The 17,695-nt window shown below is 36.9% G+C and overlaps 1 protein-coding gene across 4 annotated transcripts in view; it reads left to right on the plus strand.

Moving 5' to 3' along the window:
* Window positions 1-17,348, plus strand: part of stau1 (staufen double-stranded RNA binding protein 1) — a 46,616-nt gene extending 29,268 nt beyond the window's left edge. For 2 of the 4 annotated variants that reach the window (XM_072240727.1, XM_072240745.1), the window contains exons 9-15: window positions 6,286-6,429; window positions 6,517-6,663; window positions 6,755-6,833; window positions 9,924-10,255; window positions 12,323-12,445; window positions 12,609-12,694; window positions 14,066-17,348. In XM_072240727.1, coding sequence (XP_072096828.1) covers window positions 6,286-6,429; window positions 6,517-6,663; window positions 6,755-6,833; window positions 9,924-10,255; window positions 12,323-12,445; window positions 12,609-12,694; window positions 14,066-14,153 — 999 coding nt within the window. In that variant the 3' untranslated portion in view covers window positions 14,154-17,348. The remainder of the gene's footprint in view (window positions 1-6,285; window positions 6,430-6,516; window positions 6,664-6,754; window positions 6,834-9,923; window positions 10,256-12,322; window positions 12,446-12,608; window positions 12,695-14,065) is intronic. The other 2 variants (XM_072240736.1, XM_072240753.1) reach the window with 2 other exon arrangements.
* Window positions 17,349-17,695: the final 347 nt, after the last annotated feature.

Consider the following 17,695-nt stretch of genomic DNA (forward strand, 5'->3'; position numbering starts at 1 on the left):
TACTCCTTACCACTGTTCTAAAAGGTTTCCCCTCAATTTTGAGGCTGTTCCTCACTAGTTCTGGATACCACCACCATAGGAAACATCCTCTGCACATCCATGCTATAAAATCCTTTCAATATTCAGTAGATGTCAATGAGATCCCCACACATTCTTCTAAATTCCAGTGAGTACAGGCTCAAAGTTGCCAAATGCTCCTTGTATGTTAACATAGAACATGGAATAGTACAGCATAGTACAGGCCCTTCGGCCCACAGTGTTGTGCTGACCCTCAAACCCTGCCTCCCATATAAGCCCACACCTTAAAATCCTCCATATACCTGTCTAGTAGTCTCTTAAACTTCACGGGTGTATCTGCCTCCACCACTGACTCAGGCAGTGCAGTCCACACACCAACCACTCTCTGAGTAAAAAAACCTTCCTCTAATATCCCCCTTGAACTTCCCACCCCTTACCTTAAAGCCATGTCCTTTTGTATTGAGCAGTGGTGCCCTGGGGAAGAGGCACTGGCTATCCACTCTGTCTATTCCTCTTATTATCTTGTACACCTCTATCATGTCTCCTCTCATCCTCCTTCTCTCCAAATAGTAAAGCCCTGGCTCCCTTAATCTCTGATCATAATGCATACTTTCTAAACCAGGCAGCATCCTGGTAAACCTCCTCTGTACCCTTTCCAATGCTGCCACGTCCTTCCTATAGTGAGGCGACCAGAACTGGACACAGTACTCCAAGTGTGGCCTAACCCTTTTATTTCCAGAATAATCCTCGTACCTCCTCTCCAATGAAAACATTTTTTTGAGATCTGGGGCCCAAAGCTGTTGACAATACTCCAAGTACCTGACTAGTGTCTTATAAAGCCTCAGCATTATCTCCTTTTATATTCTGTTTCCCTTGAAATAAATGCCAACTTTGCATTTACCTTCTTTACCACGGACTCAACCTGTAAATTTACGTTCTGGGAGTCTTACACGAGGGCTCCAAAGTCCCTCTGCACTGCACCTCTAATGTTTGAACTTTCTCTCTTTTTAGAATATACTCCTCAGTATTGTTCCTTTTTACCAAAATGCATTGTTACACATTTTCCAACACTGTATTCCATCTGCCACTTTTTTTGCCGATTTTTTTTTTTCCCAAATTGTCTAAGTCCTGCTGCAATCACATTGTTTCCACTGCACTACCTACTCCTCCACCTGTCTGTATTATCCGCAAACATAGTCACAAAACTATCAATTCCGTTATCCAAGTCATTGACAAACAATGTGAAAAGTAGTGGTCCCAATACTGACCCCTGAGGAACACTGCAAGTTACTGACAGCCAACCAGAAAAAGCCCTCTTTATTCCCACTTGCTGCCTCCTGTCTGTCAGCCATTTCTCTGTGCATGCCGATATCTTTCCTGTAATGTCATAGGATTTTATCTTGTTAAGCAACATAATCAAATGTCTTCTGTAAATCCAAGTAAATGACATCCACTGCTTCTCCTTAGTCCACTCTGCTTGTTATTTCCCCAAGCTCTTAACAGATTTGTCAGGCAAGATTTCATGCTGACTTTGACTTATTTTATCATTAGCCTCCAAGTACCTGAGAAACCTCATCCTTAAATGACATCAACTTAATCCTTTAGTGGACAATTTAGGAGTGACATTTGGGAACGATATCATCAGAAAGATTGAGAAGGGTGAGGTGGGTGCCTTAGGGTATTGGGACGGAAGCCTGTTAGGATTAAGTTCAAACCTGGCTGGACAAAAATGGCCAAGGCAAATTGCACACACAATTCATATGTTTCTCCTGTTCAACAAATGCCTAGGATAGGTGCTGCAGCTGACATGGTACAGTCAAACGGAAGTCATTCAGTGGTTTCGTTATACCCTATATGTTAAGCAGAACATTTGAGTACAACTTGGTCATTTTGCCCTGATTTAATTCTTTATTGACTGGCACCTGAATAATGGAGGATTCCTTTTTTCTTTTGGTAACTTTGGAGAAAAACACTTGTATCTATTGGGGAAAGATACTAGAAATTAGATATTAATTAGATATTTAAATGACACATTTATTTCCAGGGCACTTTGTCAACAGCATACAACATAGTAGTACATTTGTGGGGTGGTACTGTTAATGGTTTTTCACAGAAAGCATTAAAAATGGATAGATCATTATGGTGTTGGGGGATTTGATAAATGTGGCACTCCAACTGTTTACAACCACAATCAGTGGTTTGGAAAGAGGATTGAGTGTAATGCAACTAAGGTTCAACTGCATGCGAACTAGGTAGCAGTGAAGACATCACAGAGACAACTCAGGGGGATGTGGGTAGGCTTAATGAAAGGTCAAAGACATAGCAAACAGAATACAATGTAGTAAAAATGTGAGATCATCCACTTTGGTCAAAATTAATAAAAATAGAATTTATTTTAAATGGTACGATTGGAAAGGTTTGTTAGAGGGGCCTGAATTCCATATAAACAATTTACTGAATGTTGCAAGACTTACAGACAGAGTCCCGGAGTCAAATGCTTGGAAGCATATATTTTTTTTAAAGTCCCTTCCCTGATCCCATTCCCATTTTATTGGTGCCCTTGCTCTGAAAGTATCTTGACATCTATCCCTGCTTCTGCTGGTGCTCCATCAGCAATGAAATGGTGTAGCTCTATTGGAGTGACCGGCTTTGGCAGGCAGTGTATTTGTTCAGCACAGCGACTTGGGGCTGTATCCTAACTACCTTGGTGAATTCAGGACCTGGCATCAGATACTCAGTATATTCATATACTGCAGAGATCCTGCAGTCTCTTGCTTCACTTCCTGTTGAATGTGATGGAAGTTGCTGTCTCTCCATCGCCTTATGTGGCCTTGAAGCTTCCATTCCAACCTGGAGAATTTTCTAGGTACTGGTCACAGTTGGTGGTCTTATTGTCATTTGCATTTAATGTCATTAGCATTTGCTTCAGCATGCACATTGCCTTGGTAGCTCAATCCACAGTCAACCATGCAAAGATACAAAAATTTTAACTATTTTGTTGCTGTGGGAATGAAGGCACAAGGCTGAGCCCTCAACTGGACTTCTGAAATAGCACTGGAAAGTGTTGATTTTACCAGGTTTCCAGCCAAGAGTGTTACCTCTCTATATATAAGCTATAATGAACCCTTGGGCACTGTATCGGCTAGTACTATTGTAAAATATTCTGTATGCTAAAAGAGATACAAGTGTAGTTGTAGAATGTAATGAAAGTTTACCCGGTGAAGATTAGATGAATTTGTTCATGTATAAAATTCTTTGGGCTTGACAGGTTAGAAATGAAGACAAAGTTTTCCCTGGCTTGGGGTTGTCTAAAAATAAGTAATGTATTTGAGACAGGTGAAAAGTAATTTCTTCAGTTAGAGGACAGTGAATCTTTGGAATTCTCAATGTGAATGGGCTTTGGAGATCTAGAAGCCCTAACAACTTGACTTTGGATGTTGAGGGAATTGGCAGGTATTGTATTAATGCAGTAAAATGGTCTGAGATTAAGCATGTAAAGTTGAATGATACTGTGTTTGTTTCTGATCTTGCATTCCTAAGAATTAGCAATGTGTGCATATTTAATGGTTTCCACAAGCAGGTTTTGAAATGGCTCTTGGTTGGCGGCATTTCTATGTGAAACATCTGCAACCTTTTTTAATGGTGTCCTATGTACTTGTTGCCAGTCAGTCTCCAAAATTGCAGATCAAGTTTGCTTCCTGCTTATAAGATGTGCAGTTAAGAAGGTCCTTTTCTCATTCTTGCATGCCTCTTCAATCCTACTTCAGTGGTATTGCTATTAAAGTATCGGGCAATACCATGAAGTGATGGGAAGGGGAAATTAATGCCATAACTGCATCTGTTAATTCCTTTATTGCATAGGTATGGGGCAATATTGGCATTGTAACTTAACACATTATGTATATAATTGTTATTCCTTTCAAAATACATTTCTGGACAAGAAATAGCAGAGCTGAGTAAATTTTAAAAATCAGTTGGGCAGTTTGGGAAAGTGTCCTTGGTTTAACTGGCTGGGACCAACATCTTTTAACAAACTGGCTAAAGTAAATTGGTTCTAATCGATAGAGGTGAATAACAATTTCTAGATTTTTGTGCTTGTTGAGTACAGGCAATTCTGAAGTCACTGATCCTTTTGGTCATGGTTCACTACTGGCCAGGTTTTTTGTATCTGACTGCACATTAAAATGTCTGCATACCATCCACGGAGAAGGATGGTTTGAGCTTTTATTGTCAGGTTGAAAATCCCACTAGTACTTGATAGCAGGCACTGTAGTGTATCGCATACTCTTGGGTAAGGTACTTTGTATCGTATCATCTACAGGGTTACTGTTATAACAGCTTCAGGATTTGAAAGAAGAAATCCCATATCTAATTTCTATGCATGCTCAATTGTCAAGGTACTGTAATCAAAAATCTTATGCGGATGTCTGATGTACTTCATGCTCCTTGCATAGACAGTCTATATAGTAAACCTATTTAACTAATTTAATGAGAATTGTACAAAGTTTTGAACAAATGTGTAATTGTACCTCCACATTCAAATTTGGCCATTGCTCTCCAGAGGTTTGTGTGTGAAACTAGCAGTTATAGCCATAGTTGTACAACACATAAACAGGTCCCTCAACCCACTTCGTCCTTTCTGATCTTTTTGCTTGCCTATATTAACCCCTTATGACTGCATTAAGTTTGTATCCTTCTATGCCTTTCCTATTTAAATGCCTGCCTAATGTCTCTAAAGTGTAGTGAATGTGCTGGCTCCACCACCTACTGTAGTAGTAAGTTCCAGATAACTTACTATTAAGTTTTAAAAAAAATCTTTTTCACCAAATCCCCTTTTAAAAATCCCTACTTTCACTTTAGAGCTCCACCCCTTGTTTTTTGCATCCCTGCCATGGGAGAAAATATTCTACCTATGTTATTGATGTTTCTTCGTTCTTTGAACAGCTTTCCTGTTTGGATTGTTTGTACTGTGTATGGACTAATCTCTTGACAGTTTTCATCATGTTAATCATTTACAAAGAATTGATCTTACCCAAATATTACCTTTAGAATGTCTGTGTCTGAAATAATAAGTTGTAGTCTTGTGTGATGGTTTGTTATTCATAAGTGATCACTACTTTTCTGTCAATCACATAAGATGTGTAGTCTGGCTAAATGTCTATCTTTGTTGAAAAATCAGTCTGATTTCAAAACTAATCCAAATCCTGAATCTTGTATTATTTTCTGCTTCATGATCTTACTCTCACATTGAGGGCGTTTTACATTTCTTTCAGTGCGATATGTGAATTCCGGATATTGAAATCATTCTCTACTGTATGCTTGTGAAGTATAGCCGAATATCTGGACCTTTAGTAGTTTCTTTTACTTTTATCTGCTTTTGGTGTTTACAGAAATAGGATCATATCAATAGTGGGTAATTGGGATCCTTGTTCATTTTGAGATGAGGATGGCTGTTTTGGGTTTGGTTTCAACGTTCAGTATTGCTGAACTACTTTTGTTTCAGATTCCATCCTGTATCCTTTTAATAACTATCCTCACTATTTGAATAAACTGAATTGGTACCTTGGTTTTAGACTGTTGATTTACATACTGATTCTTGCTGTCTTGGACTGGTATATGTGATAAAAGTCAAATTTTATTTAGAACACAGATGAAGGGCCTTGATGCAAACAGAAATTATCATCTTCCCTTCATAGATGTTGCCTTACTCTGAGTTCTTCCTGTGCTCTGTGTGCTTCAGATTCTAGCACTTGCTGTCTCTCGTTTCTCAGATTTTATTAAATGTGCTTCAGTATGGGAAGAGAAAGACATTTCAAGTTATGATTTATTTTCTTAAGCATTTGGAAGGCAAAATGGCAGTAGTAACTCTCAGACTTAGCTGAGCCAATTAGAGTTTTCTACTTTATTGTAGTGATAGAAATTCTTGGGCCATTTAACTATAGAACATCTTTCTTAGTTTCTAGAACCTGTCAGGAGCATGGTATAGGATTGGGAGCAGGCCTTTTCTTCCTTGTGGAGAATACAAAGGTGAAAAGTGGGAACAAAAATAGAGAATAAATAGCACCACTTTTGGTGTCTCAAATCTGCAAGATTCAGCATTGTAAATTTTCAATTTTTCAAAAAAAATTAGGTTACTTCTGTACCTGGGCCCAAAAAAAATTGGCTTTTCAGATTTGGCTGCAAAAGTTAAAACTTTTCATCATCTTGCCCATTGATTTAATTTGATTAGTGCTGAAATGCTGAGCTTGCATTTTTTTTATTTTTAAGCTACAGACAAGTCCAGAGTATGGGCAAGGAATGAATCCAATCAGCCGTCTAGCTCAAATTCAGCAAGCAAAAAAAGAAAAGGAGCCTGAATATACATTAATGGTAGAACGAGGTCTTCCTCGCCTCAGAGAGTTTGTTATGCGGGTGAGAAATGTTACATAATTTATTGGATTTTCTATTGATTCTGCAAGATACAATCCCAAATAATTTGAACTATTTTCTGTTATTTAGGTCAAAGTTGGTGGTCAAGTAGCAGAAGGAATGGGCCCAAATAAAAAAGTTGCTAAACGAAATGCAGCCGAGAAAATGTTGGAGCTTTTAGGTTTTAAGGTTCCTCAGCCTCAGCCACCTAAACCAGCTTTGAAAACTGATGAGAAGGTAATTTTTTTTAACTACATCTCAAATAAAAACAAGTTTTTTTTTTGTGCTATAAGATATTGTCTGAGGGATTCTTTTATTTCCTTTACAGCCAACTTTGAAAGAACCTGTTAAAGGACGGAAAGTGACCTTCTTTGAACCCAATTCCCCTGCAGAAGATACTGCACCAGGTTTGTTACATGGACGTTGTTTCCTGGAAGTGGATTTGTTATGTATTTGTATTTTGCTCGAAGTCTCTGCCACTTTCTTTCATCTAATTTTACCTTCTTGTTTTCTACTTTTCTCTTTCATATGTCTTAATTATTTGGCAGCTATTGTAGCAAGTTGAACCAAAAAGTAAAGCAACCAGAAAAATATCCTTTGCGAGTATAGAAATAAGACAAAATATTTTCATTGGCATCTCCAGTATTTTGATTCTTCCTCACCTATTTTCCCCTGAATTTAAGGAGCATTTGTCATTTACACACTGCTGGTTAATTTATATTTAATAAAACAATCCTGATTAACACTACAAACTTCCATTTTACTCTGTTATGCATTCTTCCACTCTTTAGCTGTCTAGGTTCTATGGCGTTCTTGTCCAAATTCTTTATTTTACTTATAGGGGCTTATAGGTAATAGTGTGTAGAGGTTTAAAAAAAATATGTAAAATGTTTGGACAAATAAACATCATTTAAATAAATAGCACAAAATAGGATGAATTGGGCAAGGGAAATATTGCAGCAAAAGATAAATAAACCCAGTTCAAGCACATAGCAAAATGGAATTAAGTTTTGTGAAGTAACAATAAAATGTAGGAGGGTAGATTTTAGAGATTTTGTAAAATTTAGACATACTGTACAGCACAGGCCAATGACGCCCGATTATACTCATGTCTTTAATTAATCTACTAACCCTGTATGTCTTTAGCATGTGAGAGAAAACTGGAGCAGCTGGAGGAAACCCATGCAGTCACAGGGAGAATGTATAAATTCCTTATATATAGAAGCAGAATTGAACCCAGGTAGCTGGCAGTGAATAGTAACATAGCATAGTGCTAACTGCTATGCTACTGTATTTCTCCCTCCCCCGAACAATTTTTTTTCAACCATGATGCTGCTTAGAGTAGAGAGCATGTCTTGTTAGGAGGGGTTGAACAAGCTAGAGCTTTTCCCTTTGGAATAAAGGAGGAATGAAAGGTGACTTGATAGAGATGTCCGAGATGATAAGAGGTATATATAGAGTGGACAGCCATTGGCTAATATGGGAGGGCATAATTTTAAGGTGATTGGAAGAATGTTTAGGCGGTAGATTTTTTTTTTTTTTTTTGGAAAGTACAAGGTGCCTGGAACACACGGCCAGGAATGGTGGTAGAGGCAGATACATTGGGGAAATTTAAGAAACCCTTAGATAAGCACATGGATGAAAAAAAAAATGGAGGAATATGTGGAAGGGAAGCATTAGATTTATCTTGGAATAGGCTAAAGGTCTCACACATCTATGTTGTACTGTTCTATGGTGTCTATAAATAGTATTCACCCTCCACCCCCCCCCCCAGAAATTTTCATATTTTATTGTTTTACACCATTGAATCACAGTTGATTTAATTTGGCTTTTTTGACACAGATCAACAGAAAAAGACTCTTTCATGTCAAAGTGAAAACAGATTTGTAAATTAATTACAAATATAAAACACAAAATAATTGATTGCATTAAGTATTCAGTCCTATGGTATGATACACCAGATCATCACTGCTGCAGCCAGTTGGTTTTAGAAGTCACATAATTCGTTAAATGGAGATCTGTTTTTGGAGACCTGTGTGCAGTCAAGGTATTTCAAATGATTGTAGTAAAAATACACCTGTATCTGGAAGGGTCCAACTGGTGAGTCAGCATCTTGGCAAAACCTACACTATGAAGACAAAAGGATACTCCAAGCAACTCTGCGTAAAAAGGTTATTGAAAACACAAGTCAGGAGATAGATACCAGAAAATTTACAAGTCACTGAATGTCCCCTGGAGTGTACAGTTAAGTCAATCATCAAGAAATGGAAAGAATATGGCACAGCTATAAATCTCCCTAGATCAGGCTGTCTTCAAAAACTGAGTGACCATGCAAGAAGGAGACTAGTGAGGGAGGCCACCAGGAGACCTGTGACAGCTCTGGAGGAGTTACAAGCTTCATTGGTGAGATGGGAGAGACTGTGCATACAACAACTGTTGCCCAGGTGATTCACCGGTCGCAGCTTTTTGGGAGAATGGCAGAGAGAAAGCCACTGTTGGAGGGGAAAAATCTCCCGTGAGATCTCTGCTACTGTTTGCCAGAAGACATGTGGGAGACTGAAGTCAGCTGGAAGAAGGTTCTATGGTCTGACAAAGCCAAAATTGAGCCTTTTGGCCATCAAACTAAAAGCTATGTTTGGCATAAGCCAAACATCATACATCATCAAAAACACACCATCCCTACTGTGAAGCAAGGTAGTGGCTGCATCATGCTGTGGGGATGCTTCACTGCAGCAGGCCCTGGAAGGCCTGTGATGGTACAGGGTAAAACGAATGCAGCAAAATACAGGGAAATCCTGGAGGAAATATTGATGCAAGAGAACTGTGACTTGGGAGAAGATTTGTTTTCCAGCAAGGCAATGACCTGAACATAAAGCCAAAGCTACACAGGAATGCCTTAAAAACGACAAAGTTAATGTCCTGGAGTGGCCAAGTCAGTGTCCAGACCTCAATCCATTTGTGGCTGGACTTGAAAAGGGCTGTTCCCTACTTTCCCCATGCAATCTGATAGAGCTCAAACAGTTTTGTAAGGAGGAATAGGGGAAAATTGTACTGTCCAGATGTGCAAAGCTGATAGAGACCTGTCCACACATTCAAGGCTGTAATTGCTGCCAAAGGTGCATCTATTAAATACTGACTTGAAGGGGATGAATGCTTATGCGATCAATTATTTTGTGTTTTATATTTGTAATTAATTCAGAGCACTTTGTAGAGGTCTGTTTTCATTTTTGACACGGAGTCTTTTCCTACAGATCGCGTCAAAAAAAATCCAAATTAAATCCACTGTGATTCAATGTTGTAAAACAATAAAACATGAAAACTTCCAAATGGGGTGAATACTTTTTATAGGCATTGTATGTTCTGTTTCCTTGTATCAACATAAGAAAAGGATTCCAAAGATTAAATGGAAATGCAAATCTTTGGATTCTATAACAATTTGTCCTTAAGGTACAATAAATATCTTGATACATTAAAGAATCATTTTTGTACTATTTCAGGTAAAGATGGGTGTATGCGTCTGGAAGATGAATTTCGAATGCCTTATCCCAGCCACCAGCAACTGCCTGCTGGAATTCTACCCATGGTTCCTGAAGTAGCACAGGCTGTTGGAGTCAATCAAGGGCATCATACCAAAGATTACAACAGACCTGCAGCAAATCCAGCAATGGCCACAGTTACTGCAATGATTGCAAGAGAACTCCTGTATGGTGGAACATCTTTAACTGCTGAAACTATATTGAAAAATAACCCTGCAGCCCGCAAGCCACTAAGTACCCTAACCAGACCTTCAGAACAATTGGACTTTCTAGCTAGTGTTCAAGCATTGCAGGTATAACAAATCTATCTTGGTGCACAGTTTTTACGAATTTAACTAAAATATTTTGCAGAATTGTTTTGAAATGTAGTTACTCCAAAATTTGTTCTTTGTTTATGAAGGTAAGCATTGCTTTCTCTATCACTTCACCTCCTAGTTTTACTTTGGGTATTGTTTAAAATTGTATTTTACTCTTCTGAAACTGATTTTGGATAATAATCTTGAACAACCCATTTTTATAAAAAAGATCAGTGAATTCTTTGGTCAAGTATTTCTATATATTTTTTGCATAATTATTAAACTTTGGTAGTACTTATCAGCAATACCGTATTGACTTGGCCTGCCCATAAAGTAGCCTTTATATATAAAAGTTTCTTAAAGTTAATTTGAAGAGTTAAAATAAACCAAATGATATCTCAATCAAACAGAACAAGTGGACTAGATACTCAGTATGAATTGGGATCTCTGACTAGTGGGGCAGGTCTGGAAGGTTTAGGGCTTACTGATGTTTGCTCATAACATTAAATATGGAAGCAGAATTTAAATTATTCAGCCTTTTTGAGCTTGTTCTGTTATCAAGTTCCTGCCTGATTTTCCAGTTTGGTGCCGTTTTATTGCACTGTTTCCACTGGATTTGTTTCATACTGTGAAATCTATCCATCTCTGTTTTTGAATGATCTTACTGATTGAGCCTTCGTAGTTCTATCGGGCAGAGAACTCCATAGATTCAGTACCTTCTACATGAAGAAGTGTCTCCCCCTTATTTGAGAATCCTGGTTCTGGTCTTAGCCTGACGAAAAATCTTCACAGAATTCAGCCGGAACAATCCTAAAGTTTCAGTAAAATATCCTTTCACTCTAAACTCAAGACATAGACCTCACCTATTCAGTCTCCTCTTAAACAGCAATCCAATCTCCCAGTCTAGTAAATTTCAACCCTTGGTGAAAATATCTATTTTTGAAGTAAAATTAAAATTATATAATATTTGGATGCAGTCTCACCTGGGCTTTGTATATTGCAGAAAAGCATTTTTTTACTTCTGAATTGAAATCCTTTTGTAATAAAAGCCAATTTGTCATTACATTCCAAATTGTTTGGCATACCTACATATCGGATTTCAGCGATTTGTGTACAAGGTGATAAGAGGTCCCTTTTAACATCAACATTGTCCATTTAAAAAAAACTCTGCACTTTTGTTAAACCTCACATTCTTTTTGCAGCTTCACATTTATTGTATCTGCTATGTATCTGTATGCTCATTTCTACTTGTCTATACTTTCTTTAAGCTGCTTTACATCCTCGTCTATTCTCAGTCCCATTTAATTCTATATCATTATCGGACTTGGAGACATATTTGGGTCCCCTCAATCATGTCACTGATATAGCACCCATTTTGCAGTATGCTTGTGTGATCTGGCTCCCAGTCTAAGGATATTGTTATTCCTCTCTGTTTTTTGCCTGATAAATACCGGAAAATCCTCATGCCTAGCTTTGCTGACCAGCCTGGATGTGACCAGTTTGAAAGCTTTTGGGAAAACCCAGTCATGCAGCTCATATTTCCCTTGTATATTCTACAAGTTACATTCTTAAAGAGCTGCAGGAAATTAGGCAAACATGATTTTTATTTCTTGGTTCAATTCAGTTATTTTTTAAGATTATTACATCCTTCCACAAATTTTAGCACTGTCTTAGCCACTGACATTTGCCAGATATCTGTTGCCCTGTTTTCTCTCTCTCACCCCCATAAATCGGAATGTCACATTGTATTAATCCACAGGAAGAATTCCAGACTTTTAGAATTTCGGAAAATAGTTATTTCAGAGTCACCATTACTTTTCCACAGTCCATACTGCTATCAAAACTCTTTAAGATACATATTAGGTTCTTAGGGTTTTAGTCTTTTTCAGCTTTTAGTCTTGCCAGTCTCTCATCTTTTTTTCTTAAACTAATACATACAGAATGTACTTTAATTCATTTTTGCCATGCCCTTACCATGTCTGGTATTTCTGGCAGGATCTTGTGTTGTTTGTGACTGTTGGTCAGTTTTGTTTGGAGTTAGTGACGTGATTCATTTCTTTCTAGGTTGAATATAAAGACTTCCCAAAAAACAACAAAAACGAGTATGTGTCATTGATAAACTGTTCTTCCCAACCACCTCTGATCAGCCATGGAATTGGAAAAGATGTTGAGTCCTGTCATGATATGGTAAAGGATACTTTGCAATTTAAAGCTTCAGTTTAGTATAAAGTACTACTTGATTTGATTTTTTGTTCAAATCTTAGGATTGAATGTAGCTAGAGGATTAGGCTTCTAGAGTGGTCTTTTTATTTTTATTGAAGTATAAAACATTCTTATTCTCCCTTTCCAGGCTGCTCTCAATATATTAAAACTGTTGTCTGAGCTGGACCAACAAAATGTAGAAATATCAAGAACAGGAAATGGACCAATTGCTGTGTAAGTGTATATTGGTTCTCTTGTTTTTATTTTCTATAGCAATTTCCCAGCATCAAGAATAACCTGCTTTCCACTGTACTTCTGAAGTGATTGTGGTCAATGTTCTGCCTCTGATGGGCTAGACTGATATTTAATAGATCTGGGAGGTGGTGCACTCCCGTTAAATCTGCTGGGCTTCCCAGATACTCCTCTGTATTGGCCAGTGATTCTGTGATCTGGTGAGGATGTTGCATATTTTTCAAGGAGACTTCTAAGATCATTCTTGAATCACTTCCTTTGATTTTAGTGATTTAATCATAATTTTAAAATCATGATGGAGATTGGAGGGGAGTACCTAGTACTTTTGTTTTGTAAGGTCTGCAATGATGATTCTGTCATTTAGGTAGTCCAGGAAAATAGAATAGGTAATTATGAATAAAAGTAGGTAATTTAGAGCAACACACAAATTGCTGGAGGAACTTGGCATCTATGGAGGGGAATAAATGGTCGAGGGTTCAGTCTGAGACCCTTCGTTAGGACTGAAAAGGAATGGGAAAGAAGCCAGAATAATAATGAGAGTGGAGGTGAAGTTGGTAGGAGATAAGTGAAGTTAAGTGGATGGGTTGGGGAGGAGGGATGAAATGAGAAACAGGGAGGTGATGGATGGAAAAGGCAATGTTCTAAAGAGGAAATCTGATAGGAAAGCAGTGGGCCATGGGGGGAGGAGGAGGAGGAGGGGAGATGATGGACAAGTGAGCAGAAGGGAAGGGGTAAGGATGGGGCCAGAATGGGGATTTGAGAAAGAGAGAAGGGGTAGGGGGATTACCAGAAGTTAGAGAAATCAATGTTCAGGTTGAAGGAGCAACATTTCGTATTCTCTCTGGAGGCTAACCAGATGGAATATGAAGTGTTACTCCTCCATCCTGAGAGTGGTCTTACCATGACAATAATGGAGGCCATGGACCTCCACAGAGAATCGGAATGAGAAATAGAATTAAAATAAATAGCCTCTGAGAAATCCAGCCTTTTCCACGCACCAACCTTCCTCTTCACCTATCACCTGCTAGCTACTACTACTTTCTGTTCCTTCACTTTATTCTGGTTTCTTCCCCTGCATAGATGCTGCTAACCTGAATACATCCAGCATTTTGTACGTTGCTCTAGATTTCCAGCATCTGCAGAATCTCTTCTGTTTTAAATACTTTGGCATTCACAAAGTAGATTCATCTTAATGGATCAATTGTACTGATTAGATTCTACACAAGTGTAAATTGAAATTTCAGAAGCATCAGCAGTCAAGTACAATTTGAATTGTTCTAAAACTACACTTTTAAATCTTAAGATACTGATACTTTTCACAAACATAATTAAAAATTATCTTATTATTTTCAGATGCGTGAAACAAGAAATTGATGGAGACACTCTCATCAAACCGGCTAACTCAAACACTTTAGGACAAACACTGGATGTCACTGACTGAAAGCCTTTTGTTTTTGACCCAAAGCTCCAAGCACCAGTGAAAATCGGATGCTTCCTGTCCTGTGACATTGTAACTTCAGGTTTAGAGAACTACAGTTTGAATCTTGCTGTAGTATCTAAATCATTAAGTTACTTAACTTTTTAAAGTATACATTTCAACATTAATTCAATTTTTTTTGATGAAGGAAATTTATTCCTAATTTTTCATTGGAACTTTGAATTTCTGTTGATGCTTCTCCAAACGTACATTACATGATGATTGAAAGGTTGCTTAACAAAATCCAGGTCATATCCAACTTATGTAGTTTATTATTTGATATGAATTGGCCATCAGTAACAAACTTTTTGGTGTAACAAAACTTGGTGCTAGTTTAAAAAAAGTGGAGTGCCTCCATTTTCTTTGTTATTCCAAAAAAGAGAAATTGAAACTCCAAATTAACTGAGTAGATAATAAGAACTGTTTCTTGTTATTTTTGAAAAATTATATCGAGTTAAGTGTTCAGTCTTCTAGATTAAGTTGTTTTTTTCTTAATCTAGAAGATTTTTTTTTACTTTAGTAACTGAAGGAATTTTTGTTTTATATAAACTTTATTCTACAAAAATAATTTTCAATAGTGGAAACGAATTACATTGTTGGATATGATCTTTAACCTGGCTTATACCAGAAAATGCAGATTACTGTACATCTTGGTGCAGGGTAAATTGTAAGATGTTGTGTTGTACTTTAATGCTTTGATGTTCCATGTGATGTACACAAAGTGTGTACAGTAAACATTTTGCTTATTGTCCAAGTAAAGCACGAAACTACGTCAAAATTGTTACTTTACTTTTGGACTTACTTCCCTCCCCATGTACTGTACCTATGGAATGGAGAAGTAAAAATTGGTGTTTGTGCAAAAGTACTGGTGGCTTTTATTGGCATAACACATTTTACTAATGTGAAGCTGAGTTAAAGGAGTTTACAACGGTAAAAATTTTCTTTGTTTTGCAACCAGGTTTAAACATTTGAAGGATTTTATTTTCCCCATTTTCTTCCATCAAACATTTTTGGAATCCTTTTCTAATAGTTATTTCTGTGTTATAATACCCTTCATTGCAAGTGTAGAAGAAAAAAATATTAGCATGAATAGTTGCAGGAAAGTACTGTGAAATATCCCAAATATAACTTTAAAAATTCTTTTGTTACAAAAATATATTTGACTCCTTTAAATCATGCTACACTGGCCTTTCTCCATTATTGGTGGTAGAATAGCTAACCTTATATAAGGTTTTTTTTTAACTTGACAGCATCATTCTGAAGAATAACTTTCTTCAAAGTTGCACCTGAATGACTTTTGAAATCTGCAACAAATATCAGACTTTTAAAAGTGGGTTAGAAGCTCTAAAGATGACTGATGGAACTGTGGAGCTTTACTATATTAAAAGTTCATTTAACTAAAACGTAATTGTTTAAAACCTGTTTTGATTCAAATGTTGGTATAGAGACAAAAGTATTGCTGAGTTTGGCACAAAATAGAATTAGCTAATTATTACTAAATACAGTGGATTCTGGTCAATTAGTCCATTGGTTTATTGGGGCAGCTGCTTATTTGGGACAAAAAGAACAAAAACTAATCGAAAATAGGTGGAATTTCCTCCTTTTCTTTGGGATACTGTGTTTAATTGGGACAGGAGACTGTTGCTCAAGTTTCTTACTCATGTTAGTCACGTGCACTTGTGCAGCCGTTAAACACTACACTGTGCTTAGAGTAAACAGTTTTTAAATATCGACAGTTGCATGTGTTTCTGTTCCAGTAAGCAGTGATTTTTGTCACTGATGGTTGGTGAGAAAGAAGCAGTAAGACAATTCGGAATGTGTGCTTAGTGTGGTTTCAAGCATTCAGGCTTAGAGATGCCAGAAATGACCGGGAGTGAAAATGAAATGACTTCACTCCTTAAACAAGTTAGGAACTACAAAGAATTCAAAGGTATTGATAATCATCTTGAACGTTACAATGAAAATGTACCTTGAAAGATGCAATTGCATGAAGGCAATCCATCATCTGTGCTAAGTGTGCTGATTTTGTTCATTTGCAGTTAATGAAAAGAACTCGGCAGGTACACGAGATGAATTTCTCCCTCAATAACTATAAGGAAGTACAGTATTATAGAACTGTGGTAGTATTGGTAGTATTCTAATCTGCATTTCATTTAAATACACAATTTGTTACTTAGTTAAATGGTAGTTTGTGTTTTTAAACTTTTTTAACTATCTCCATGAAACTGCAGCTAATTGAGGCAGCAGCTGAATTGGGCCAAAATATACTGGTTCCCATGTGTCCCAAATAACCAGAATCCACTGTAATTTTGTTTTTGACATTTGTGATTAAAAATTCTTAAAGCAATTGCATGATTTAACCTGAGCGAAACCACTATTACAAAATATGGGGAAAGATCTAGCTGAAAATTGCATTTTGTGCATCTATAGTGTCTCAGCTGAAGGACAGTATTATTAAGCTTTGATTTGGAATTTGTTTGATATTTTCTTATTCCATATATAAAATCCGAGTAACTGTGTTGTCCTAATTTGACTTCACTGTGATACAGTGTATGTTATGTTTTTCCAAACTGACCTACAGAAATCAATATGTAGCTATTGTTCCTAAGAAAATTGGTGCTCTGAATGTATAGTTTAAGTCCACTGAGGTCATTTAAAAAAGAATGAAAAGTTCACTTTAATCCACCTACAGGTCAATGACAAGATATCAGTTTTTAACATCCAATCAGAAAATTCAATTCTACCTACAAAGCTAATCTACACTAGATTGTAAGATTGAATTTGACTACAGTAAATTTGTCAAAACTGCTTTGAGCAAGAGTTTAATAACTTTTTTTTCTGATGGATGCATCATTATGTGTCTGCTATTTAATCTTCAAACAGTGAGTAACTTGTAGTTATTTCTTGTAGGCGGATACAGCAAACATTTATTTTAATGTAGCCAGGTACAGCAAACTTTTATGCACAACAAAATCCCACGTTACAATGAGATGAATGTTCATGTAGTTTGTAGAGGAATACTTGTCTTAACTGCATCCAAGAAATGTGCATTAGTAACTACAGCTAAAATCCTGATGCAGTGGAAGATTCGCTTGTGTATTCCCTGTTGACTACACTGGGTGATTTTCTTTTATTTTAAGTAAATGCTCTCAAAATAAATACATCAAAATAGTCTCATTAAATTTTGGGCCATTGTAACTACTTGTGTTGTTGCTCCACAATTCAAGCTCCACAATTGGCAACTGGATATTGCTGAACTAAGTGAGTTGCCAAGCAGAGAAATTTAATGCTGTTCTCTAGTTATAAATGTTTTTTGAAATTTATTTGCACCAACAAATCTTTTTCAGTATATTTTATTTTGGTCTATAAATAGGATTTGAAATTTTAGTTTTGAGGTGTCTTTAGTTATCTCTTTAGTAAAGTCTGATATCTTTTGATTATTAAATTTGTAATTGGATAAAATTTAATAAATTGCAGCAAAATGGTCTTGACGTTCTTGCAAATTC

This window comes from Mobula birostris, chromosome 2 (assembly GCF_030028105.1).
Source record: "Mobula birostris isolate sMobBir1 chromosome 2, sMobBir1.hap1, whole genome shotgun sequence".
NCBI classification, from domain to species: Eukaryota; Metazoa; Chordata; class Chondrichthyes; order Myliobatiformes; family Myliobatidae; genus Mobula; species Mobula birostris.